General features: G+C 41.9%; 2 protein-coding genes and 2 long non-coding RNA genes across 6 annotated transcripts; 1 reads left to right on the forward strand and 3 right to left on the reverse strand.

The window, feature by feature from the left end:
• Positions 1-6,865: 6,865 nt before the first annotated feature.
• Positions 6,866-7,359, reverse strand: LOC109941584 (uncharacterized). The gene is made up of 3 exons (XR_002264243.3): positions 7,209-7,359; positions 7,027-7,104; positions 6,866-6,944 (listed from the first exon to the last, which is right to left on the reverse strand). It is a non-coding gene; the product is annotated as an uncharacterized lncRNA (long non-coding RNA).
• A 214-nt stretch (positions 7,360-7,573) lies between these two features.
• On the reverse strand, positions 7,574-7,928 carry LOC109942004 (uncharacterized). Its single transcript, XR_002264595.1, has 3 exons — positions 7,841-7,928; positions 7,684-7,746; positions 7,574-7,592 (listed from the first exon to the last, which is right to left on the reverse strand). It is a non-coding gene; the product is annotated as an uncharacterized lncRNA (long non-coding RNA).
• Positions 7,929-11,137: 3,209 nt separating this feature from the next.
• Positions 11,138-20,242, forward strand: LOC103634653 (COP9 signalosome complex subunit 2). 2 transcript variants are annotated; one of them, XM_035961579.1, is made up of 13 exons: positions 11,232-11,428; positions 11,531-11,623; positions 11,760-11,980; positions 13,158-13,236; positions 16,960-17,200; positions 17,278-17,352; positions 17,432-17,566; positions 18,604-18,791; positions 18,906-18,974; positions 19,050-19,140; positions 19,220-19,354; positions 19,693-19,805; positions 19,895-20,242. In XM_035961579.1, the coding sequence occupies exons 3-13, from the start codon at positions 11,872-11,874 to the stop codon at positions 19,980-19,982; spliced, it is 1,323 nt and encodes a 440-aa protein (XP_035817472.1). In that variant the 5' UTR covers positions 11,232-11,428; positions 11,531-11,623; positions 11,760-11,871; the 3' UTR covers positions 19,983-20,242. The 2 variants fall into 2 exon arrangements, with proteins under 2 accessions (XP_008655477.1, XP_035817472.1); XM_008657255.3 differs by lacking the exon at positions 11,760-11,980 and having other exon boundaries at positions 11,138-11,428; positions 19,895-20,195.
• A 1,997-nt stretch (positions 20,243-22,239) lies between these two features.
• On the reverse strand, positions 22,240-26,571 carry LOC103634654 (uncharacterized). 2 transcript variants are annotated; one of them, XM_020543372.2, is made up of 5 exons: positions 25,140-26,571; positions 23,141-24,583; positions 22,966-23,058; positions 22,797-22,882; positions 22,240-22,702 (listed from the first exon to the last, which is right to left on the reverse strand). In XM_020543372.2, the coding sequence occupies exons 2-5, from the start codon at positions 24,009-24,011 to the stop codon at positions 22,700-22,702; spliced, it is 1,053 nt and encodes a 350-aa protein (XP_020398961.1). In that variant the 5' UTR covers positions 24,012-24,583; positions 25,140-26,571; the 3' UTR covers positions 22,240-22,699. The 2 variants fall into 2 exon arrangements, with proteins under 2 accessions (XP_020398961.1, XP_020398962.1); XM_020543373.3 differs by lacking the exon at positions 25,140-26,571 and adding an exon at positions 24,696-25,051.
• Positions 26,572-26,869: the final 298 nt, after the last annotated feature.

A 26,869-nucleotide genomic window follows, 5' to 3' on the forward strand; every position in this document is an offset into this window, starting at 1 on the left:
AAGGTGGACAAAGTACAAATCAAGGATAAAGGTACGTTTCTCAGACTTAGTACATTGTTTTATGGACTAATGTGTTGTGTCTAAGTGCTGGAAACAGGAAAAATCCAATTGGAAATGTCTTGGCTCGAGCAGCCAAGAATCTGCTGAGTCTGGGGGCACCGGACTGTCCGGTGGTGCACCGAACAGTGTCCGGTGCGCCAGGCTGGCTCGAGCGAAATGGCCGCTCTCGGGAATTCACCGGCGACGTACGGCTATAATTCACCGGACTGTCTGGTGTGCACCGGACTGTCCGGTGAGCCAACGGTCGGCCGGGCCAACGGTCGGTCGCGCGATCTGCGCGGGCCACGTGGCCGAGCCAACGGCTAGAAGGAGGCACCGGACTGTCCGGTGTGCACCGGACATGTCCGGTGCGCCAACGGCTCCAAGTCTGCCAACGGTCGGCTTTGCCATTTAAGGAAAGAAATCGGGCACCGGACAGTGTCCGGTGTGCACCGGACTGTCTGGTGCGCCAGTCGACAGAAGGCAAGATCAACCTTCCTGGATTGCTCTCAACGACTCCTAGCTGCCTTGGGGCTATAAAAGGGACCCCTAGGCGCATGGAGGAGTACACCAAGCATTCCTACAACATTCCTAAGCACCAAGACATCGATTTCGCGCATTCTTTTCATTGTGATAGCATATAGAGCTCTAGTGGAGTTGTGAACTCATTGAGTTGTGTTGCGAGCTCTTGTTGCGACTTGTGTGCGTGTTGACACTCTGTTTCTTGTGTCTTGTGTGTGTTGCTAATCCCTCCCTTGCTCCATGTTCTTTGTGAATTTCAAGTGTAAGGGCGAGAGGCTCCAAGTTGTGGAGATTCCTCGCAAACGGGATTGAGAAAAAGCAAGCAAAACACCGTGGTATTCAAGTGGGTCTTTGGACCGCTTGAGAGGGGATGATTGCAACCCTCGTCCGTTGGGACGCCACAACGTGGAGTAGGCAAGCGTTGGTCTTGGCCGAACCACGGGATAACCACTGTGCCATCTCTGTGATTGATCCTTATTGGTTATTGTGTTTTGTTGAGGATTCCTATCTAGCCACTTGGCAATTATAGTGCTAACGATCAACCAAGTTTTGTGGCTTAAGTTTTCAAGTTTCACAGGATCACCTATTCACCCCCCTCTAGGTGCTCTCAGGTTCCCCCTGGGCCTTATATACACGACCGTAGGACACTCCCTACGTACACGATGATCACATTCTTCCATCATATCTCCTAGTTAATAGTGAACTAACTTAGCTTATCTTAAGGAAAATAGCAAAAAAAAATAGTTAGTGGTAATGATGGTTAATTGCCTTCTAAGTTCATGAGGGTACTGAATAACAGTGTTTGTGAATAACCGCTTTTGTTGTTTTATAAAAAAAGTGAAATTGACCTCAACTTCACCTCTTTATGAAGCAAAGCTCATGAATGTGTGGTGTTTGGTTTGACGTTTTCGAAGCCGAGCAGACTTTTTAAAGCTGAGGGGGTGTTTGGTTCCCCTAACTAGGGTTTAGTCCATACCACGTCAGATGTTTGAATGTCAATTAAAATTAGTAAATATAGTTGTCGTGGATTTGAGAATGGGACACAATAGAATTTGTGTTCCAACAGAGGGTTTATATTGGTTCAATCTTGCGCCATAGTCCAGTATAGTACTAATTGTAGTATTCGCTTAGGAACGTGTTACAACAGGTGCAAGTGTGGGAATAAGGAGTGGAGAACTCTAGCCGAATGCTCCTGCACTTTGGCTATTTGACCCTCCCCTTTTATAGTTCAAGTGGGTTTTTACATAAAGACTTATTGTCCGAAGAAGAGTATGCCCTATTGTCTACGGCGGTCTTGCTGATGCAGCTCCCCTGACATCGCCTTCTGGTTAGTGCGCGGTTGTATGCCCGGTATGGTGGGTTGCTTCATCTGCCCGGCATACGGGTCACTGTAGCGGTTTCGGTACTGAGTTTTCCTTTAGTGGCGCCCGGTGGGACCCATGGGTCAGAGTCGGACGGTGCCGAGGGTTGTACGCGGTGATGCCTCATCTCTCCGATGTGTTGTGGCATCATCCAAGACGATATATGCGTGACGACGTGCTCTATCGTGGCTGGAGTGGGAAAACAATGGATACCTTGTCTCCCCGTCAATCGGGGTACATGTGTGCTCCTGGCGCGTGCATGTTAGGAGGGCACGTTTCGAGGGCCCACAAGCGTACTGGCTTCCGACACGGGCCTTGTGCTTCTCCGCCTTGCAAAGTTGCTCGACAGGGCTTGGTTGGCCAATTCTCCTCGCAGAGGCGCTCATCGGAATCTGGTCAGCCCGTATGCCTCGTAAAGTTGCTCGGTGGGACCTGGTCGGTTTAGATGGGTCGCTAAGAGCCATGTGCTTACTTTAGACACCCCGTTCCTGGGTACCCGTCAATAGTTTAATTAAAAAATAACTAGGAGAGTGCCCGTGCGTTGCAACGGGAACGTATAAAACCATGATAAACTATGTGGCAAATCGAGAAGTTTTACATATACCAGTGTTCTCGATTTGTATATCAGCTATGCTTCCTGTGGAGCAAGGAAGCGAACGCAAGCCAGCCTTTTGTATTAGTGCATTCTGTTTAGTTCTTACTTGATCATCTCGTGTTCTCGCGTGTGCCATGGCCGAGTGGCAAGCTCAACACTGGTATTGTTGTCTTGTCTCAAATGAAGTCTGGTTCCACAAGTTAACCGGAAATCTTCATGGGTGATAGCTGTGTCAGATTCTTCCATGCATAGGGCAAGTAATGCAAGTGATAGCTGTGTCAGTTTACCCCCATTTTCTTGGGCATCACTTGTCTCAAATGAAGTCCATTGGAGGTTCGCAATTTATGTCCCGTGGCATCGCACGGGCACCTACCTAGTTACAGCTGAGGTGCTGTTTGGTTCGCGTATTTTCATCCGTCAACGGTTCACAGCGGGACCCAATCACCTTGCTTCTCGTCTGGTTCGGTTCGAACGACATCAATTCACGCGCTATCAGATACAGACCTTCAGAATGATGATACCGCTCTCATCCTAGCGTCTTCCCATCGCATATGCACCCGCTTACTGTCCCATCTCTACCAGAAGCAACCACGCGCAATTACCAAACAAAACCTGGTACCCGTTGAACCGGAACAGCTAGCGGGGGTTTGCATTTACGTTAACATTACCGCTCCTCACAAGGAACCAAACAGCACCTGAATGCAAGATGCCAGCCACATAACCCGCCTACTAACGCGTCCATCCCCACGTCTGGGTTGTGCGGCCGGCCCACTACTGAAACTAAACATGCTCACTACTTCCTACATGCACAGCACGAGTGATCAGCCACGACCAAGCTGATTACCGGTGCTGCCTGAATGACGGAAAGACCAAAACAAAAACAGATGATGACCCACAAGTGCAGGGTTTACAGCAACAGGGGTTTCCCTAGTGAGATCAGTAATTTTCTCTTGAAGCCAATGAAATTTGAGTCCCAGGCTCCAACTTTGCTTGAAAACATAGCCCGTACGTTGCCACGGAAGTTAAAAGTTAGTATAAAATATAGATACAGAATGATAAACATCACTATGATATATAGAATCTGTGTAGAAAAATATCACCGTAACATTAATATTATATTGATGATATAAATTCTTGCACAATAAAATTCCACTGAAGCTTATATTGGCAGCAAAATAGTGTTACGCAAATTCACACAAAAAACGGGTGCAAATGTGTTGGATATTATTTCAAATAAACTAATCAATAGTGTATAAATAGATGCCTAGCTAGTTCCAATCATTTAATATATAGGGATTTTTCCTTTGTACTCTCTATATATATGGACACTCGTTTTGAACTTGGCTTGTCTCAGGCATCCTCTTAGCATATTCCTCATCAACTTCTTCTACAACACAAATAAAAGAGCATGAGAACAAAATCCTCACATAAAATCTCGCTTGAAACAGTAGGCGCAAGCAGATGCAGATCGAATTGTAGACATAGAAGAGAAAATATGCTGGTGTTTTGCACCAAAAACTGATACATTTTGAAACTGGATTCTGTATTATCATCGTTATACATGCCGATTATAAATCCATGTCGTGTATATTTAGCTTTGGTAATTATAGATATGATATAATAAAAATTTCCCAGTCTAGACAATAAGGGCCGGTTTGGTAACAATGAAATTAAGGCTTGTTCATTTTGCTCAACCATATGGACCGGGTGGTTTTAAATTCCAAGTAAATCAAAATCTTTCATTTTTTTCAATTCCATCTAATTCATATGAGATAGGAATAAACGAACAAGCCTTTAAATGAGTCATGCCTTAGGTTAGCCCGCTAGACACAACCCATTTGATCATTTATAGTTTAATACCTCTTTTCTCACCATCCTTGATCTCGTGAGCCTGAAAAAAAGCAAGAGAAGAAACTCCATCTTGTCTGACCCCACATCATATATCTCGTCATTCACACTCAACTAATTTATGAGTTTAGATCGTGTTTAAATAAATATCTCATTTAAGTAATATCTGCCTATTTGATATATAGAAAACGTACCTATACACATAGTTAGATTTAAAGGACAAAGTGTATCTGCACAGGACACAAGACATGGGCGTAGTGTTGATGTCAATACTGCCAACGGTTATCATCACCATTTACAAAAATAGCGAGTACATGACATATAAGAAACAGCACAGCAACGGTAAGCCTAAGTCTGGGAGTTGTTAGGGGTGACTCCATCCTACAGGACCAGCTGATCCCAATCGAAAAATGAAGCTAAGCAAGCAGAGTCTTTTGGCACATGGTGGTTCCCTTGAAGCTCAGGATGGCGTGCTCTACGGCCATCTCCATCACGTCCGAGCGGGTCATGGCGTGGAAGCCCAGGGAGGCGGTCCACATGGGCAGCAGCTCCGGCACGGCGGGCAGCACCAGCCTGCGGACGCCCACCTGACGGAGCATCTTCTCCAGCTCCGTCACGAGGAGGCGGCACATCCCCTGCCGCCGGTGCGCGAAGCGAGTGCCCACCAGAGGCAGCTCCGCCACCTGGTTCCCAAACACCCGCAGCGTGCCCACGGTGATGAGCTCGCCGGCTCTCTCCAGGCCCACCACGTAGTACCCGCGGAAGTTGAGGCGGCGCAGACCCGACTCTTGGTTGAAGACGATGTCGGCGGCGAGGTCAGTCTGCGTGCGGGGCTCCACCATGTCATCGAAGCACTCGTGGAGCACGTCCAAAGCCGCGCACAGCTGCCCGTGATCTGCGACGTCCTCCTCCTCATGCTGCCATCTCGTGCTTCGTGTGACCGTGGACATGTACCGCCGCCGCCGCAGGGTGCTGAGTGATACGCCCTCTACTGTAGTGGGGATGGATCTTGCCCTGGACGACGCAGCAAGGCCCTGCAGATGCTGAAACACCTCGCCACATTCAGGACTGCAAAGCCACGGCCACCATTCTTCTTCTGGTCCCTCTGATTCTGATAGTCGGCGGCACCACTCCGCTGCGCTTTCTTCCTCGGAACCTCCTCGTCTCACGCATCCCACATGATCTGTTTATTTATTTATATACGTTAATTAGGAGGTACACTGTACACACACTATTATAGTAGAAGAGAAGAGAAGAATACGACTTACATTCTCACTCGCATTGCTCGCAGTAGATGATTGTCTTGTCCGTGAACCCCTCAGCGGTATCATCATCCAAGTCGCTGCCGCCGCACACGCCGCATCTGCACAACGGGCAGCACCAGTCGCCCTCCGGAGTGGCCTGCAGCCCAACGCAGGCGTGGTGGAACGCCGACGGGCACTTGTCGCAGAGCAGCAGCTCTCCGCCGTCGATGCAGACGGAGCACACTGAGTCGCCCTCCTCCTCGCTGCATTTCTCCTTCACCCTCATCACGCTGCCATTCCTGTTCCTGTTAGCCGCAGCAGCGCCGACGTCGTCGCGCCTCATGAGCTCCACCAAGCACAGCGACAGGGACCTACCATCCTCGATGAAATACAGAACAAAAAACTAAAGTGTGCTGTTGTGCAATCATATAAATCAAAATTCAATTAAAAGTCTGACAAAACATGTAGTGCTCTATCAAAAGATTTCGAGGTCTTTTACTTGGAGAAATTTGATCGTCGGCTTCACAAATAGAGTCGAGCCATGCAAATGAGGGATCAACAGGACACAATGCGCTGATAGCAACAGATAAAGCCTTTAGCCTCTGTTGCAACACGTGAGGAAGATGGTGGCTGTCATCTGCATTAACATATAGAGATTTGGCCTAGCCGATAGATCTGAGCTCTATTCAGTCAAACAAAGTACATGTACATGTATGCCACTGCTTTCCTCCATTTATTCCTATTTGCTTCAAATGAATAAAGAACCTTATAGATCTGCTTGTTCAGCTAGCAGCAGCTCTCTCTTCTCCGAGTCTACCATCATGTCCTTTACCATGCCCCATGATGATCTAGCACTGCTGCTTCGGCCCAATCCATTTACTGGTTTGGCAGCAACCCTCCGACGCCACACATACACTGACGCCTCAACACGGTTTGCGACTTCCAGGGCCTGGTACTCCATGGATAGATCCAGGCAATCAAGAAGGCACTCAGGGGAGAACTGATCAGAGGTTATGTAGCGGTATATGATATCACCTAAGGTTGACCGTCCATTCTGAAATCAAGTTCAATGCAACATGTTGAGAACTGACACTAAGAAATTCTGTGGACACTGCACATTCATGAGTTCTGATTGCGGAAGAATGCATGGTATACCTTTGGTAGGGAGTCAAGATAAGGTTCAGGGACCTCCATCTCTACTAAAGTATTGCTGTTGATGGCCATGGCAGCCTTCAGGATTTGGTTTGCACAATCACGCTTCCTTAGCATTGCCCATTCGACCAAGGACAAAACTTGCTCCCTTACAAGTTCTTTTTGTGCAAAGATTTCATATGCCTGAATAACAATAACAAATTATCAAGCCTATGATTAACTAAATAGAAAATTTTATGATGTGATTCTTTGGGGAAACTATGACCTTGTCAAGCCTGTAATGCTGACTGGTTAGAAGGAAGGGTAGTAGCATCCTTGTCTCGTAGTCTGCATAAAGCTCCACCTATAATGCAAACAGTTTTGACTTGCAAGTTATTGTCAAAACACAAAGTAGATGTAAAAAATAATTGGGGAAATGGACATGACAATGGAAGGCAGAAAAGATACCTGCATATCATGAAAATCCTTTCCAGCGTGTATATCTATCTCAAATAAAGCATGCAAATACAGGTGTAACAAATATCTCTTGTCACATTTTTTACTGGTATGCAACAGCTGCTCCACAACTTCATATGGGAGAATGATATCACGATGTTGGGTCCGTAGGTGAACTGTTCTTTTATTGTCCACTATCATAAGATTGACAATCTGAAGAATATTAAAAAAAGTGTTTAAGTCAAGGATATGGAATGCTTTTTCTAAAACGTACCACTGTAGAATGTAACTTTGTATTAGCAGCTAAATTGGACTCCTCCATTTTGATACCTTATCATGAATAGCATCATACAAGTTGTATTTCTCAATAAACTCGAATACTTCTGGCTTCAGGAGCTGAACCAAATGGGTTTAATTAGAAAGAATTTGACAATAAAAATGTATATTTTGATATGTGCCTACAAATACAACTTTAGGATGTACTTACTTCAGCATAAAGAGAAAGTGTCTTTTCGTATTGACCATTGATCACATACAATTCAGCTAATGACTACATGGCACATAAGGCAGATATCAACCAAAGAGGGAAAGAATATGAAGTGTAAATATATGTTTTACATTCATTAAATGATGTCCCTCCCCACCTCTTTCAATGAATCAGCCATCGATGAGGAGTTTAGCTGTGGCTCAATGGCAGATATGACCGGTGAGGCTGAGTATAATGTCGGTGGCTTTCCGCTAGCTAGCAGAACACGTGACATGGTCAACCCTCAACATATAATTCATCTGATTATCAGGCTATTACTATAATAAGGTTGATGTTGTCAACTGCAAAACCTCATAGATGACAAATGGATGAGATTGCTATAAAAAATTAAATATTGAAGGGGTTAGATTAGGTTAAATTTAACGTATTTTCATAATTCTGCATAACATTGTTAAATCTAACTAATTGCTGCAAACCAATGTTTCCCTTAACCAATAACATTGGGTATAGGCTCGGACAGGTTTGGACATGTGGATTCTGACCCGATACAAAATGAAGTCGTAAGATTCATTAACATAACATATCCAATCAGAACCTCTGTTAATGACACATACTATTGGCATTCTTCCTTCAACAAATAGTCCATTCAAGAAATTGCTATACAAGTTACCTGTAAATAGCCAAGTCTCCGAAGAAAGCCCAGAACGCACGCGGTGACTTGCCAGCTGCCTCCTTGCAGACAGCAAGCTCCAAGCTCTCCTTCCCTTCAACATCTAGCAAGCCACAGAGTGTGTCCTGCGCCATATCCTAGAAATAAAGGGGAAAACACATTAGAATCCAGCACAAGCAGACCGGCGAATACATTGGGCATATGAATATACATATTCCCACACATACCCCAGCCTCAGAGTCGTCAGGGTTGAGGGTCACGGCACGGTGATAGCACTTGACCGCTCGTTGATTGTCACCGCCGCGCGCATAGTGGTGGCCAAGGAAGCGGAAGGGGACGCCATCGTTGGGGTTCAGCTTGGCTGCCGCGAGAAAATGCTCTGACGCTTCCGCGCGGAGCTTCCGCGCCTCTTCCCCATCACCCTCCTGCTCTGCCTCGGCGCGGTCCCATAGGAAGACGCCCTGCACGCGCAGGACGGCAGGACCAACCAGCAGGTGATTAGGCGCAACGGAGAAGCGCGGGCGCGACCACGGGCTCAATGCAGTGGACAACAAAACCTACAAGGTTGTAGTGGTGGAGCGGGCTGGAGGGTTCAGCGGCGAGGGTTTGCTCCAGTTTTCTACGAGGTTGGCCTCCGCCGCTTGCGAGGGAGTAGAACACCAGCTCAGTAAGAAGGCGCGCGTACTGGAGCCGCCGGCGGCCGTGGTGGAGGAGGCTAGGTCACGCGCACGCTCCCTCTGTGGGCTGGACGATTGAATGGGCCTTAGATCCACAAAATTCATTGGGCCGCACGAAAAAATGCCACAGGCGCGTGCCATTTATTTTATTAGTGCCACATCGGGCATTGAGAGTGAAGGAACATGGCTTATAAGGGCAGCTGTGGATTCTATGTTGCTTACTGAGAGAGATGGAACGGAACGTGGTGTATAAACCTGTGCATGTACTGTTTATTTTGTTGCGCGGGACTAACGACGGCAGAACGGCAGAACGGCAGAACGCGTCAGAGGCAGACTACTATTGCTTACTTAATAAGTAGTAGAGATTATATAGATAAATGCTAAACAATGAAATTTATTAAGCCTAATTCATCTATGATAAGCAAATATTCACTGTACCATTACATGAGCAAAACATGGACTAATTAGCATTAATAGACTCCACTTACTATTTAGTTCTCATGCGTGTAATTAGTTTTATAAATAGATTATATTTAATACGTATAACTAATATCAAACATCCGATGCGGTGAGACTAAAACATCTGATACAGACATACAGTGAGACCAAAATTTAGTATCACCCTCTTAGGGTTCTGTATCCTAAATATAGAGTATCAAATGGTCCTCTACGCTCTCCAGCAGCGTCCTCTAAACGGTCCTCTAAATTTAGAGGGCGCTGCTGGTTTCTTTATATATATAGTTTCTCTAAACGGTCCTTTATCCATTTGAATACTTTAAATAACCGGTTTAGCAAAACTGAAATATGTATAATACATTTGAGAGTATGACAAATATGTATGTACAAAAAATAAAAATAAAAATGTCTCTAATATAGATATTTGAGTATAGAGAACGTGATTTAGAGGACGTTATTGGAGAGAAAAGATATATAGCGGATGAAATCTTTTAGAGGAGACTGTAAAGAACGGATATATAGAATGAATATAGAGGACGTTGCTGGAGACAGCCTAATGCATCACACATGCATTGTCTGTTGATGTCTCTTCATTTTTGCGTGTCCACTACCCACTAACGCATATAGTAGGTTTGCTTGGTTCATTTGCCTTGCGCAGTTGGGATCAGTCTTAACACCCTAAATAAAAAACAACATATTTATTGCGTTCACACAGTATGTTTATCGTGTTCACACAATAGGGTTTCTCTCTCGTGTACCGTTGACTAATATGTATCGTGAGAGGATGTGCATTTTTGGCTCCTCGCCACGCAAAATACATCGTGCGTTTGCATTGCCTATTGTGGAAGGCTGTTTTCATGTAAACAGTATCTTCGGCAAGACAAAAAAGTTATGTGCATTGCGTATATGCATTGGTTCGGTCTAACCCTAAATTTTAAAAATATGTAAAATATGAAATGGAACAAAGAAAAAGAAAAAAAATACCGAAATAGAATACTCCTAAGCACGAACAACCGAATGACACGGCCTTCGAACCTGATTTTTTTTACAACACCTCAAATTAGGACTGAAAAATAAGTTCAAGGAGCGAGCGAGCCAAGCCACCCTTTTAGACTCATTGTCGTAGCGAGCTGAACCGACTCGCGAGATATACCAAATTACTTAATATGTAGAATAATAATGGATGCTAGATAATTTTATAAATAGTTAGTTTATTCCTTAGCTTTTTATGATAGATATATGACAATTTACAATCTAGATTATTTATAATGATGAATGATATCTATATATTTTTTATATTTATATATTAATAATTTATTAATACAATTATATATAACAGAATATGGTTTTCAGCCGAGCAACCAAGGAAAGCTAACACCCCGGAATGCTAAGGTATTCATCTGTAAAGTATACAAGCACATTTCCAATCTACATAAAGATACCAACCAGGTCTCTTACATACTTCAAAGACAGGGCGTCGGCGATCCTCTACTATTAAGAGACAGATAACAATGGTGCCGACAGAACAGAACTTAAGATAATACCTCTCCGGAGAAGTCCTTACATGTCTCAAACTAAATAAATCCAACCTGCAAGAAGACACAAAATAAAAATATGAACTATATGAGATACGAATCGCTAACGCGCGAGCAGTTTGAGCGTTATCTTAAGGATGTGCATAAATGCTATCGTGGTGAACCGCGATAAGCTCGTGAAATAGATGAGCCGAGCTTGGGTTGAGTCGAGCCGGGGTCTGGTTTCCAGACCTAGCCCAAACTGAAAAAATTGTTCTTGCTTCCCGATTTCCAGTCCTCTGTCGTTTGTTGTCCCATACTCCCATCTGTTCTCCGCGAGGCGCAACGAAGGCACAAAACCCTTACCTCCATCAAACCCTAGCGCTCGTGTCCCCGTTTAGCTCCCGTCGCCGCTACCATGGGCTCAGGTAATCCGATCCCTCCGACTCGTGGGCTAAATTCTCTATTATTTGTGGCTTGTTCTCTTGCGGAGAATTTTTTTTCTTGATCATGGATGTTATGGTGATTAGATGCGGATATGGAGGACTACGGGTTCGAGTACTCAGACGAGGAGCCGGAGGAGCAGGATGTCGATATCGAGAACCAGTATTACAACTCTAAAGGTTCGGTCTTGTTCTCCTTCGACTTGCGAGTCGGGTGATTTCTCAGAAAGTCAGAAACTAGCGCGACCGGACTATGCTAGTCATTTTTTATGCTCTTGCTAATTTAGCTATGCCTCATTTCTTTGGTGGGGGAAAGTTAATTTCTTTTGAGGGCAGATCAAGATGAGGAGGTTGAAGACATGCTTATAGCCTTACACACACGGCCACACTTGTCGCTGGTGATATAAAGGCAAATCAATTAAGGGCGGATGCTGGCGGGGTCGCATTCGCCCGTTTGTTGTTCGTTCGAGTTTTCTTTGTATGGTGGCACACAACTCTTAACAAGGAGGCACCAACATTATGTGCTAACTAAGCAAGGTGCCCTCGTGCTCTTTTAGTGCTACCGTCTCCTCTGTAGCTATCTGTTTTAGTTTCCGTATTTGACAATATAGGGACTAAAATGGAATAAAATGAAGGGACTAAAAATTAGTCCGTAGAAACCAAACACCCCATAACAATTAAAATTTGTTTCCATGCAGAATTTTTATTTATACATACACAACTAAACAAAGCTACTGCACAGGAACACCAAATACATGACATCTGTTTCTGTTTGTTACCAAAAAATCACTCTCTCCATGAGCATTTAGTCAGGCAGCTGGACTAGCATATGATTGGCAATAGGTGGGCCTAGGTGGTTGCCTACGTGGAAAAAATTGGCTAGCTAGGCTTGATGACTGCCTAGGGGAACACTTTTAAGAGTTACACCACAATTTAGACATTAGTAATGTCATGGCTTCATGCGTATTTTGAAGCATGAAAATGATCAAGTAACCAACATAATTTTTCAGTGCTTTAGTTAGTTCAGTTTCAGTCAGATTCTGTCACATGCTTCATGCCTTCATGGCTTCATCTCATTGTTTTTGCATCTGATTTGAAACACTATCCTACCTATGTGCGAGGAAGCTTTTTTATTGTCATAAGTTAATTCATTTATGACATTGGACATTCTAGAATAGAAATTATGAGTGTGATGGGTAAATAATTTAGGCGATGATTCTGGGACCTTTGGCCCTTTCTGCTTCAAGGATTAATGTGTGACTACCTAGCCTTCAATACCAGTTGCATGCCACTAATTTCACGAATTGCTTCTATATGCAAGATTTATGTACAATCTAGATCTATTTTGTTCCTTAGATCTATATATTTTTCCATGTAAAGTGTTACATAGCTCATAGATGTCCATGTCATATAGAGGTTTGTTAGTCATAACTTATAAATTATATGAAGATTGTGGGAGTCAGCCCTAAATTCATATTTTCTGCAATCTGCAGTTTCTTGTAACTAATGAACTTGATCTACAGCAGCATTTTCTCAAAATGTCTAACAGGCTTGTTTTTATTAGAAGTCAGATGTTAGTTATACAGGTAGTCCTTCCTCTTTTAGTTCATGGAACAGTAGCTATTCTTTGATCTGTGTGACTAGACTGAAGTATGCATAAATTGTGAGGTTAAAGGAATACAAAATAGTAAATGCTATTACTATCTTTCTGCAGGTTTGGTTGAGACAGACCCAGAGGGTGCACTTGCTGGTTTTGATCAAGTAGTCAGTATGGAGCCTGAAAAAGCTGAATGGTAAGTGAGAATTCGATTTATTTAACATTCTCTCTATTCTGTCTCATATGTTTTTCCTGTTCCTGTGACAGTATGAATGCTAAAGTGTATTTATCAGCCTGGTGAACATTGAGTAAACCAAACCCAATCTAATATAGGAGGTAAACTAATTGTTGTCTCAATAAGATTAAAAAACCCAGTTTTCATGCCGAGATGGTTTGGCTACTTATGTATGCAAACTATCTTTCACTAGCCTTCACCTTTTACTTTGGGCCTTTTCTTGAAGTAGAAGATCTAAGATGGGCCTTACAAAAGTACATGTTCTCAAATGCAGTTGACCGGGATATATTCTCTAATATAAATTATCTTGTGGGCCAAATTAATATTTATTACTACAGAATGCTTTCGTGATTCATGATTGAGTGTCTGCAATTTGTCATGATGTAAATCTCATGGATATATGTACTTTAATGATGTGAGCTGCTGTACTTAGCTGTGCAAATGTTACCGTTAGAATATAAATTTTGTTTACAACTGTGGTATTATAATTGGGCTGGATCGGCTGATGAACCAGATAACTGGTCAGTACTGATAGGAGAAGATTGTGTTAAGCCTGCTTTTAACCGTGTTTCCAGAATTAGTTGGATAAAGGAGGGCGATGCCAATTCCAAACTTTTTCATATGCATGCTAGGCACAGGCAAAGGAAGAACTTTGTTGCCAAGATTGTGTCAGGGGTGGACACATTCACTGACCACGATGAGAAGGCCAGAGCGGTAAATGAGTTTTACTTCAAGCTTTTGGGCTGCAAGGCGAACAGATCCTTGACTGTTGATTTGGAATACCTGGGTCTACCTTCTCATGACCTGTCTGATTTAGATGCGCAGATTGATGAAAATGAGGTTCTGGAATCCATAATGCAACTACCTTCAGACAAGGCTCCAGGGCCTGATGGGTACACAGATAGATTTTATAAAGTTTGTTGGCCAATTATCAAAAGGGATGTGATGGCTGTTATTGCTGCAATTTGGTGCAGAAAATTTAGGCAGTTTGGAAGACTTAACACTGCATTTGTTACTCTTATCCCTAAGAAGGAGGGGGCTGAGGAGGTAAAAGACTTTCGACCTATCAGTTTGGTACACAACATTGCCAAACTTGTCACCAAGTTGATGGCCAACAGATTGTCCCAACGACTGCATGATCTAGTTTCTCTAAGGCAGAGCGCCTTTATTAAAGGCCGTTTCATCCAAGACAACTTCATGTTGGTCCAGCAGACTGCCAGATTGCTTCACCAGCAAGTCAAACCGAGGGTACTTTTGAAGCTTGACCTCACTAAAGCCTTCGATTCTGTCTCTTGGCCTTTTCTGCTTGAAGTCCTTCAGCATTTGGGTTTTGGGCAGATCTGGAGGGATATCTTTAGTGGGCTTCTAGCAACTTCCTCCACACAGGTTCTACTCAATGGAGTTCCGGGGGACATCATTCACCACAAGAGAGGGCTGCGGCAAGGGGATCCCCTCTCCCCTATGTTTTTTATTTTAGTGATGGACATCCTTGGATGCATTGTGGCTAAAGCTGATGAGGAGGGGCAGCTACAACCTCTCTCCTCCAAACCACTACACCACATGATTTCGCTTTATGCTGATGACGCGTTTCTTTTTTTCCACCCAAGGGAGAATGAAATCCATACTGTTCTAGGTATTCTGAATTTGTTTGGAGAAGCTTCGGGATTAAAAACTAATATTCAGAAAAGCAGTGTGTATCCAATTCGATGTGGTCAGGAAGAGCTGGTCACCCTTCATGATTGACTTCCTTGCGAACTCTCGTCTTTCCCCTGCAAATACCTTGGTCTGCCTTTGTCTTTAAAAAAGCTGTCCAAAAATCAGTTGCAGCCCATTATTGACAAAGTGGCTGATCAACTTTCTGGGTGGAAAGCGAATCTCATGACAAGAGCAGGCAGAAGAGTGCAGGTTCAGTATGTGATGACCGGCATGCTTATATATCTAGTCATGGCAGTCGACATACCCACAGGTTCGCTCAAAGCTATCGACAAGATCAGAAAATGATTTCTCTGGCGTGGAAGGAAAGAGGTCAGAGGACACTGTTTAGTGGCTTGGGGAAGAGTTTGTAGACCTCTTGAAATTGGCGGACTTGGGATTTCTAGTCTTAAAGAACTAGGATGGGCCTTAAGAATGAGATGGCTGTGGCTGAGCAAAACGGAGCCGGATAAGCCTTGGTCCTCACTGCCTATGCAGATATCCAACAAAATAAAGGCCTTTTTCTACACTGCCCTGCTCACTGACATTGGGAATGGGTCTTCAACCTTATTTTGGCAAGATCGTTGGGTCCACAGAAAGAATATTGAAGACATTGCTCCTCGACTGCTTGCAGCGGTGCCAAAAAGGATTAGGAACAGCAGAACTGTGTTTGAGGCCTTGACAGACAGAAAATGGTTAACGGATATTAAAGGGGCCTTGACAGTAGGTGTCTTTGCTGACCTCCTTAATCTCTGGGATGAACTTCAAAGTATCCAGCTTCATCCAGACAGGGAGGACAAGCATATTTTCAGGTTTGCTACTGATGGAATTTATTCAGCTAAAGCAACTTATGATGGCCTCTTCATCGGGTCGACCATGGCTAAGTATCGGGAATTAATTTGGAAAACTTGGTCCCCTCCCAAATGTAAATTCTTTTTATGGCTTGCTGATCTTGGAAGATGCTGGACAACAGATCGTCTACAGAAGAGAGGACTTAGCCATCCTGACAAATGTGTCCTGTGTGACCAAGAGCAAGAAACCATAGATCACATTTTGGTGGGGTGTTTTTGCTAGGAGTTTTTGGTTTCAGCTGCTGGGATAGGTCAACTTCTTTGCTTCTGTGGTGGGAGAAGCCAAGACGATGGAATGGTGGAGCAAAATCAGTGAGCAGTTGCAGGGGATTGCTAAAAAAGGGCTCAATTCCTTGATTACCTTTGGGCTTTGGACTCTCTGGAACCATAGAAATGGATGTGTTTTTGACAGAGTTACACCCAGTCTGGAGGGTGCTATTAGAAGAGTTGAAAAAGAAATTATTATATGGAAATTTGCGGGGGCCAAACATCTTGCCCTTATTACAGCTCCCATTCCAGGTGTCCTGTAGGGCTCTAGTAGAGAGTTCAGTAGCTAACTTCATAAGGGAAGGATGTTTTTTGAGTCTAGGTTGTGGGGGCAGGATGGCCTTGTTTATTTTCTTTCTTCTCCTTTTTCTTTTTTATTTCTTTTTTCTGTTGTGTTTATATTTGGTCTAATTTTAGACCCTTCTTCTTAATTCAATGATACACAGCTCTCCTGCGTGTTCGATAAAAGTCTGAAATGTAGAAACCAACTTTAAGTTGATTAGGTTCCAGTGAGACCCTGAGGAAGTGAAGGATTTTTAGATTTGGCTGGTTGGCAAAACATCTGTTTAATTGTTTATTAATTATCTGTCTGGTTGTGGTTCCCCTGTTTCAACATGTTCCATATTGGTTATGAACAAATCTTTGTCAAAACATGTTTCATGAACATTACTGCATGTTGCACTGTGTTCTAAGATTCCATTGAAGTTAAAAAAATCAATTTCTCTAACCTGGATGGTACTTTATACCTGCATATGACTAAGCACTATTTTTTAGGCCACTTTTTTTGTGAAATCAGATGTATTATTTATTATTTTACCATCACTTCGTTATCTTTGCACTTCTGATGCTTTACTCTGTAATGTTATCTTTATAGGGGATTTAAAGCTCTTAAACAAACTGTCAAGCTTTACTATAAGCTGGGAAAATACAAAGAAATGATGGATGCCTATAGAGAGATGTTAACATACATAAAATCTGCTGTCACCCGGAACTACAGTGAGAAATGTATAAACAACATAATGGATTTTGTTTCTGGATCAGCTAGTCAGAACTTTAGTCTTCTGCAAGAGTTCTACCAGACAACACTGAAAGCGCTTGAAGAAGCGAAAAATGAGGTCAGATTTGTTGGTTTATGTAAGATTTTTTTAATGTGCTGAACTGTTCTTTATAGCCTCTATCATTCACCGTGCAGAGATTATGGTTCAAGACAAACTTGAAGCTCTGCAAAATTTGGTTTGATATGGGCGAATATGGTCGCATGAGCAAGGTTCTTGGATCACTTATTTAGTTATAGTCTTCGATGCAGTAAGTTTGTCTATATTATTAAATTAGATTCTTACTGGCAGATATTGAAGGAGCTGCATAAATCTTGCCAAAGGGAAGATGGTTCTGATGATCAAAAGAAAGGCACACAGCTTTTGGAAGTCTATGCTATTGAAATCCAAATGTACACTGAAACAAAGAATAATAAAAAGCTTAAGGTATGGCGTCCTTGTTTGCCCATTTGCAAGTGACTCTTTGGTGGGTATTATCTTATTAAATTATCCTTGTGAATTGTGATGATGTATGTTTCTGAAAAATCATTATTCTATCACTTTATTGTGGCTTTCAATTACTTGATCTGGTCCCTTCTTCATGTATATGTAAAGTCCTATTGTTTGAGTTGTTAGCTGTTATGCAATTGCATTATACATATTTTTTTTCCTGTTTCATAAAAGGATTCTTCACTCTTAGCTTAAAAAGGGTGCGATATATCTAGTACATTACTGTTGTTGACTAGTAAGAATAATTGCCACATGCTAATTGTATGGTTATGCTGCCTGAAATTGGATGGTGTTATGGACTGCGATGGAATTGGGGAATTGGAGAGGGAGTTGTAGTTGCAGGAACGTCGGCCGGGGGCTGTGCCCACGGCCAGGCAAGAAGGCTTGCTTCTAATTCTTGCTTACCCTTAACTGATACAATATAGTTATAGAGATGACTGACTTATCTCTTTCCAACTAACCAAATCTGATCTAATCTTATCTCTTCCCTAATTAATCTGATCCAATACTTATCTTTTGCCTAACAAACCAACTATCCTGATCTAATTTCGGTACTGTTCACGTGAATAGGCTTGCTTCTAATTTCGCGTGAACAGTGCCCGTGCCCTCATTTGGGCCTCCTTGACACATGGGCTTGAGTTAAGTTAAATATGGGAGAATATTTAGTTACGCTAGCTGAAATTGGATGGAGTACTGAGTTTAGCTCAATTTATGGGAGAATGTTTTGCATTTTTATGATAGTAATATGTTCTGTACACAAGCATTCATAAGGCAAAAAGTACCATCACTAGTTTTCTGCTTTTTATAGCCTTGGATCCTGAAGAGTGATGTTTCTTGTTCCTACCTTATTGCCCTTTTCCATCATACTATGTAGTTTATTTATTTAGTATTGTGTATTCAGTGCAAAAACCCTGCTTTACATTGTTGGTTGCTTGAAATGCTTAATTTGAATCTGAAGTGAATTGCTGCTGCAGGAATTGTATCAAAGGGCTCTTTCCATCAAATCGGCGATACCACATCCAAGAATCATGGGTATAATTCGTGAGTGTGGTGGGAAGATGCATATGGCTGAGAGGCAGTGGGATGAGGCTGCCACTGATTTCTTTGAAGCTTTCAAGAACTATGATGAAGCAGGCAATCCGCGGAGAATTCAATGCCTAAAGTACTTATACTTATTTAAACTTCAACAGTTCTTCACTTCTTCCTGATCTTAGTTCATAGGTACATAAATTCTAGAACACTGTGATACATATCATTTTTTTTTGCTGTGCATTAGATATCTTGTCCTTGCCAATATGTTGATGGAGTCTGAAGTGAATCCTTTTGATGGACAAGAGGCCAAGCCGTAAGACAACTGATGATCCCGCATAAATCTTGTAGCTTGATTTACCTCCCACCCTGAAAACTCAAATGCTTGCAGGTACAAGAACGATAGTGAAATCCTTGCAATGACAAACCTGATTGCAGCGTACCAGAAGAACGACATCATGGAGTTTGAAAAGATCCTGAAGGTCAGCGTCTATTTCTTCAGAAATTTTATCTCTTAATTTTCCATGTACTAATGCAAGTGTTATCAACTTCTTTTTGCAGAGTAATAGAAGAACAATAATGGATGATCCTTTTATCCGTAACTATATTGAGGATCTGTTGAAGAACATCAGAACCCAAGTGCTGCTCAAGCTTATTAAACCGTATACACGAATCAGGATTCCATTCATTTCGCAGGTAGATATTTACTCTTGCATGTCTATAATATTCTGAAAAATGACAGCTGAGAATATTTTGTTGGATGGTTCTTGCTGACCGTTCAATGCTCTAAAACAATTAGATCATGTGGGCTTGGTACTATTATCCTACATTGCAGCTAAGTTGAAAACATGCTTTGCATGATTCACTCATGTGACACAATATGTTCTTCACTATCCTGCAAGGCGCTTCAGTCTTCCCTGAGCATGTCTTTTTATGGTGTACAGTGGCAGGAGTTATTCAATCACCATCTGCATTTAGGAAGTAAGTTCACAGCGATCGATGGCACTAATTATCTTGTCAATATATGCATTTAGGAACTCAATTTCCCGGAGAAGGATGTGGAGCAGCTGTTGGTATCGCTCATCCTGGACAACCGAATCCAAGGCCACATAGACCAGGTCAACAAGTTGCTAGAGCGTGGAGAGAGGTGTGTAGCCCCCCCAACTTGATTTCCCTGTTAATTCAGCATACTATACTTCGTGCGGTCAGATTCAGATATTGTATGGTTTCTTGCAGGTCCAAGGGGATGAGGAAGTACAATGCCATCGACAAGTGGAATACTCAGCTCAAGTCCATTTACCAAACATTGTCCAACAGAGTTTGATGAGACGAATCGTGGCTGCTGTATGTTTGCACACCTAGAATTGTTGATAGCCTGTTTTGGGGATTTGAGGGCAACTGCAAAGAGCTGTATGGCAACGCTTGCAGTAGAATCTTGGATCTGGGTAAAATGAGATGTCCATGTAAGCATTTGATATTAGCTTTTTCAGTTATATTGACTATGAGGATGTCCATGTAGCGATTTCGTTAGGACTGCTTTCAACGGTTCCCGCCGCCCTCCTGTTTAGGGGGCCTCTTGGTTCACAATGGTAAGCTCTACACCTTCCTCTACCAGCCTGCAGGACGGGAGCAAGACGCCAGAGCACGCTGGATGTAGCGCAACGGCAGCTGGCTTTCTGCCCTCGGGTTGTGTGCGTGGCTGTGTTTTTTAGTTGGAAAAAAATGATAATAGATGGTGAATAGGTATGAAAAATGATATTTTATGATTATAGTGGGGTATAGGGGAAGGATTTAGGGGAAACCGCTGAACAGGGTCGAGATATAGGGGAAGAGAGATAGCCGACGTGGCGAGATAGTAAGGTATAGGGGGAGAAATTTAGAGGAGATGATTGAAGACAGTCTAATCTCGAGAATGTCACTGGTGCCTTTTACTGTTGATATCGTTCCCTAAGTCGTCCTCAAGCAGGATTACCTTCTTTACAGTCTCCTAGTTCTCCATATCAAATTTTAATAAAGAGAACCTCCATAACAAACACCGGCAGCTAACTAGTCTTGCAGGCAGGGTAATTACTGCAACCCGCCAACCCTGCAGAATCGCCTGTCAGGCCTGTGACTTACGTGGATCAGCTGCAGTCGTTTCACGGGCCAGACTTGTAAGCCCACAAGGGCCCGCTTTCGTTGGCAGCCAACAGTCCTTTAGGTTCCCATTGGTTGCGTGTATGCCTCAACCTGGCGTGTAACTGCATCATGATGTTTAGGCTACCCGCAGTCACGGACTTCACAGGTCACTCTATCCGTTTACAGTCCACGATCGAGTGTGTAATCAGCTGCAGCGGGCAACGCTATCACCTACGCTAAAATACAGGCGGACAACAAAAACCCCATTTACAGAGTACCCGTGCCTTTACTCTATAGGTACAGGAGCACCAACCCGTGAAGCATGCACTGTGGCGAGGTAGTTGGGTGGCAGTTGAGTAGAGAATGAAAGAGAATTGGAAAAATAATATTATATATGGTAGTTGATATAGAGTTGGGATATAGAGTAAATATGACTGCGGAGAATTATGGTATAGAGTAATGAAGTTTGCTGACAAGGACGGAATATTCCTTTTAGAGTAGAGATTTAGAGTTCAATGAGTGTGGATAGCCTTAGTTGTATGTATCTAGTTAGCCTGATTAGAAAGAGACAATGTTGGGTTGTTGTATAAAGATGTGTTGCATGAATAGAAGCAGCTAAAATTATTTTACTATAACATTTATTTTGTGCAAGTGCATTTTTATAGACCTTATTTTATCTCACTGTGGCAAACTATTCTTTGAAATATGTTAATATTACTTCATATGTCTCAACCACACTAATAAAATCATTAACTGGTTAAGAGTAGGTCTGTCTCCACAAAGACACCCAAAATCTACAGAGCCCCTTTTTATATGGGCTTTTCTAGATATATGTCATTATGAAAATCGAGTATTCTAAATATGCCATTATAATTCGTGATACCCGGTGGTTACCATTACTAGATCTACAAATTTGGCCCCGCCATTATCCACACCCACGCGTGTAATGTACATTAATATTGTCCCTTTTACCCTTCTCCCTCCCTCCCGTTCTCCTCCCTCGCAAGAGCAGCAGATGCAGTGCGCAAGGTCGTCTAATCCGATCCCCATCCAACTCCACCCCTTCTTCCTCCTCCCTTCTTTGCTCCGACTCTGATCAATGTTGCCAGCACCACAACGTTGGCCGCTCAACAAAACACAAAAACCAACACCATAGTTTCCCTACTACTTCCTCGTGGCGCTGGAGGCCACCTCTTGCGTCCAAGCGCTGCTGCTCCTCACTGTGCCGCTGTTGCTGGCTCTCTACATGCTGGTCTCTGAGGCGGCGACAATGGTGCTGCTGGCATTCGTTACGTTCGTGGGGCTTCGTCGTTGCCACCGATGGGCAAGCCAGGAACACAACGTCGGAGTCGGACCAGGGTTTACCTTACCAGTAGAAAAAAAACCGGAGCTCACCGAGAAACGCATTTCTCGGATTTCTCGTTTTTTTTCGTTTTTCTCAGAAAAAAATTCGGCCAGGATTTAAAAAGAACAGCTCAATTTAATAAAAAACATATAGATCTTTTCTAAACCACCTAATGTCATTATATACATATAATCATTCTATAAATGGAAAAATGAATCACAAATTGACTACCGATATATATCCTTAGAACATAGAATAATTAGAGAACATAGAATAACAAGCCGATCCAAATAAACCAAATATTACGTAAATAAAGTTCTTTGGCAACATCCATGCACCGGTGAATATAACACTAGTGGCGAGTCACAAATATTTGGTAGTCAATAGTTCAAATAATGCATAGAAATCAATCACAGTTATAAATATTGTTAGGCCACATGAACCAAATATGACAGCAATATTGTGCTGAAACTGAAACAAAACACACAATTGATACAATAGAGCCACATGTTCAAAATCTTGCCATTGAATCAGTCCATGTATACGCCATATTCTTGTGCTTGTGCTTGAAGATTAGATCACTGTATTTTCCAACAGTAAGACAACAAATTAATTAGTTAAATGAACTTTTTGAAACAGTGAGACAACACATCTATAATCTTAGATGTACTTAACCTTCTGAAGCATGTACAGACCCTTGATGGAGAGCTTCTTCTGCCTTTTTGATCTTGGACGGAGAGGCACTGCTTGTTCATCTTGACCTACAAAACATGTATAAATATGAAAACAAAATACATTGTTGAATCAATTATTTGCAAATACATTGTTGATTTCCCTTGCTTACCAGGACCATTATATTGGTCTGTAGCTAATTTAGGTTGTGTCCTAGCTGCAAAACATGGACCACTAGGTTCACCATCTTCGTCATCACCACCACCTTTCACAATGATATTGAAGATAATTTGAATCATAAAAAGGACATGACAAATAGTGCATAATTAACTCAAAATTGAACTCACCATCATTAGAGTCACTATCACCTGATTCGTTGTAGGTTGGGCTACCTCCTCCCTCACTACTATCTGATAAGAAATCATCTCCAATATCTTCTTCTACATCATTCCTTTTCCTACCATTTTTCCTACCAGAACCAATCCTAGAATTTAAAAGAACCATCTCTTCTTCATTCAATCCTCCTAACTCTTCTAAAACGAATCCACTTGGTCTGTTAGGCGATTCAGACTCATCATTTTCATCAAGTGTCGGCACTGATTCACTCCTAGAACTGCACAACCATTCCATAATCGGGTTGCCTTCATCATACATAGCAACATCTATCATGATGCTACATGGATCTATGTTTCTATCTTTAGAGTTTTTCATTTGTTCAAGACTTTCCATATCAGTTTCAAAATGTTGAATGCGCAACTTCAAGTTGTAGTGAACATAAACTAGTTTATGCAACTTATCATAACTCAACTGATTCCTTAATTTGGTATGAACCAAAGCGAAGGTACTCCAATTACGTTCACAACCACTAGAGGACATGCATTGAGAAACAATACGACGTGCAAACTCTTGTAATTCTAGATAGTCTCCACCATATTGATCCCACCAATCAGCTAGGAAAATATGAAAAAATAGAACAATCACCACAAATAAAGAGGCAACTCTCAAGGACAAAACAAGAATAAATCTAGACAACAATGACTTACCTGCACTTGCGCGACCATTAAGTGCTGAATCTTTAGCCTCTTCTCCTCCAAATAACCCAGCTTGCTTTCTGAAGAAAGTATATTGATCAATTGCAGCTGAAGCCTTTGAAGATGAGCTTGAAAGTTTCTTTATGGCCATTGTCACAACATGTTGGAACTTTGGTTTTCTTGCCATTTTGGAAGTATATAGCGCTTTAGGGTTAAGGGCAGTAGCTATGAAAATAAAAGGGCAGCAACAAATCAATAACTATAATGTTTAATCAGCTAGAAAATTTTAAGGGTTAAGGGCAGCACATACCTGCAAGCATAAGAGTATCATTGAGCATATAGTCAAGTCTTCTATTGATTACTTGCATTAATCTATCACACAGATTTTTGTTGATAGGATCATCACCCAAATTGGATCGTATTTTAGCCATAGCACTCATCATTTTTGGAAGAAAAGACGACATAGACACACTCTTCTATTGATCAGCTAAACGAAGTACAGAGTAGATTGGGGACACCGCTTTCAAAACCTTTTCCATGTCACTCCACCATTTATTTTTTGTCAAACAATCATATGCGAATTCATGATCTTCTTCACCAGCCCACTTACAATTCTCCCAATCAGCTGATGCCATCCACAACTTAAATTTATCTTTTCTATCCAAAAAACTATGCAGAAAAATAAAAACAGTACCAAACCTAGTTGCGTTCCACCGAACTAGCTCACCACCAATTTTCTCTCGCATCATAGCATGTAACCTACAATAAAAAACAACAATAAATTATGAAAACATCAATTGATATGAATTATGACAAAATAACAACAAAATATGATTATATTTATGACAAAAAAACAGAATTGAACTATAACCTGTTATGATTATAGAAGAATCTACAAATTCTCTTTGCACCTATCCACTACTTCTGCAACATCAGGAAATCGTCCTATATCCTTCAACATTAAATTTATGGTATGTGCAGCACATGGCTGCCAAGTAATATGTGGATATTTTGTTGTGAAGTCTTGGCAGGCCTTTTTATAGTTTGAGCCATTATCAGTGATGATCTGAACAACATGCTTGATCCCAATATCAGCAACCACATCAGATATAATTCCATAGATATAATCAGAATTTTGAATTAGACCAGTTGCATTTACTGACTTGTGGAAGAACATACGACCATTGCAAAAGATCATAAAATTAATAATGGATATCATGGTAGGACCTGTACAATCATGACATAGAAACACAAAAGTAAGGTCATTTATGAATAACAACATAAAGTAGGGTTAGCTAACTAAACAAGTGTTTACCTGTCCAAGAATCACACATAATTGTAACTCCATAATCCTTCCAATCCTCTTTGAATTTATCCATGTGAGCCTCCATGTCTGCATAATTCATATCCAATAATGGACCATCTATTTCTCTCCCACGTGGAATTGGTACTCCATCACCAAGTTGTTGAGCTAAGTTAAGTGCAGAACGGAAGTATGGGCAGTCTGCCTTTCTTCCAAGGTTATATTAAGCGCTAGGCGTTAGGCGGGCGTTAGGCCACTGCTTAGCGCCTATAAAGCTTAAGCATAGATTAATCGTGCTTAAGCGTTTGTAGAAATATTACAATATAATATATATATTTGCACAGAAAAACAGTTTTACCTAGGAACTAGGGGTACTTACTTGGATTAATGGACATGTTTTTGCAGCCTTGCTGCACTTTCCCAGCTTCTTACCTTCAGCCCTTCACCAAACAACAGCAGCATCACAAATCTACAAACAATAGATTAAACTATAAAAGAGATGAACAAATCAACAAGAAGACTAAAAGAAAAGAAACTTATCTTCTTCTTATCTTCTTTTCTTCAGCCTTTCACCAAACAACAGCAGCAACACAAATATAAGAAAATTCTCATAATCACAATTCACAAATAAACATTAACAGCTCATAGCAGACTTAAACTATTTTAAATAGATAATAGACTAGTTCATGACACACAACACACTAGTAGTGCAGTGGGGCAATATAAATATTACAAACTTAGATTAGTTCAAACTTCAAATAAACTGATAAACGTAACAACAGGTCAACTGTAGTCCTGCAATTCACCATCACTCCACATGGACATAGTCACTGGTGTTTGAAATCTCACAGTTGTCCTCTTCATAATCAATATCCTCATGCACATTGTCTTCATCTTATTTTTCAGATTCCCAATCTTCTTCGTCCACCTCTCTAGCCACTCTTGCGCTCCTGCGAGGTTGAAGCTCATCCTCTACTCCCATTGCATCTCCTAGGACAGACCATGGTATACCTGTCCCTTGCATTTCTCCCTCATCCTCATCCCTGATTTGAACTAATGCTTGTTCATCCCCTCCCTCAAAGAAAAATCCTTAAGCTTCTGAACAATTAGAACTCAAGAGCACCTCATAGTTCTTGTTTCGGGAAATTCTCTCTTTCTTGGACAACATTCTATTGTTGAATTGGATGAAGACAAGATTGTTGAGGCGTTCTGTTGTTAATCTGTTCCTTCTCTTAGTATGAGTTTGCAAATATGCTCACAAGTCACAATCCTTGTCATAAGTGTAAACAATTGGTACTAGAAAGTCATTTTAAGAGTTAAGGAGCAATCTGACCTGTTCAAAAACGCTCCAAGTTCTTTCACAACCGGATGAGCTAGTGGTTAATGAAAGGATCCTAATGGCAATTGCTTGCAAATAAGGTGCTCCACCCCCATAGAGCCTCCACCAAGATGCTGCAATGAAGAAATGTCATGCCTCAAACCATGAAACATGGAGTAGCTGCAATTCAAATATGATTTATGGCTTTATTCACAGCACAATATTACCTGGATTGAAATCAAAGCGTTGGCAGCTCCTTGCTATATTTTTTGAGAAAGATCCTTGTTTTGTTTGAAACCTATCCAAGTCATCATTGACAGCTCTATATGCTTTCTCGTCCTCACCATGATAAAATGTCTCAACACATAGCATGAATTTTTCCATAATGGTTGAATCACAGAAGATGCTACTGTTGGTGTAACTA

This window comes from Zea mays, chromosome 8 (genome assembly GCF_902167145.1).
Source record: "Zea mays cultivar B73 chromosome 8, Zm-B73-REFERENCE-NAM-5.0, whole genome shotgun sequence".
NCBI lineage: Eukaryota > Viridiplantae > Streptophyta > Magnoliopsida > Poales > Poaceae > Zea > Zea mays.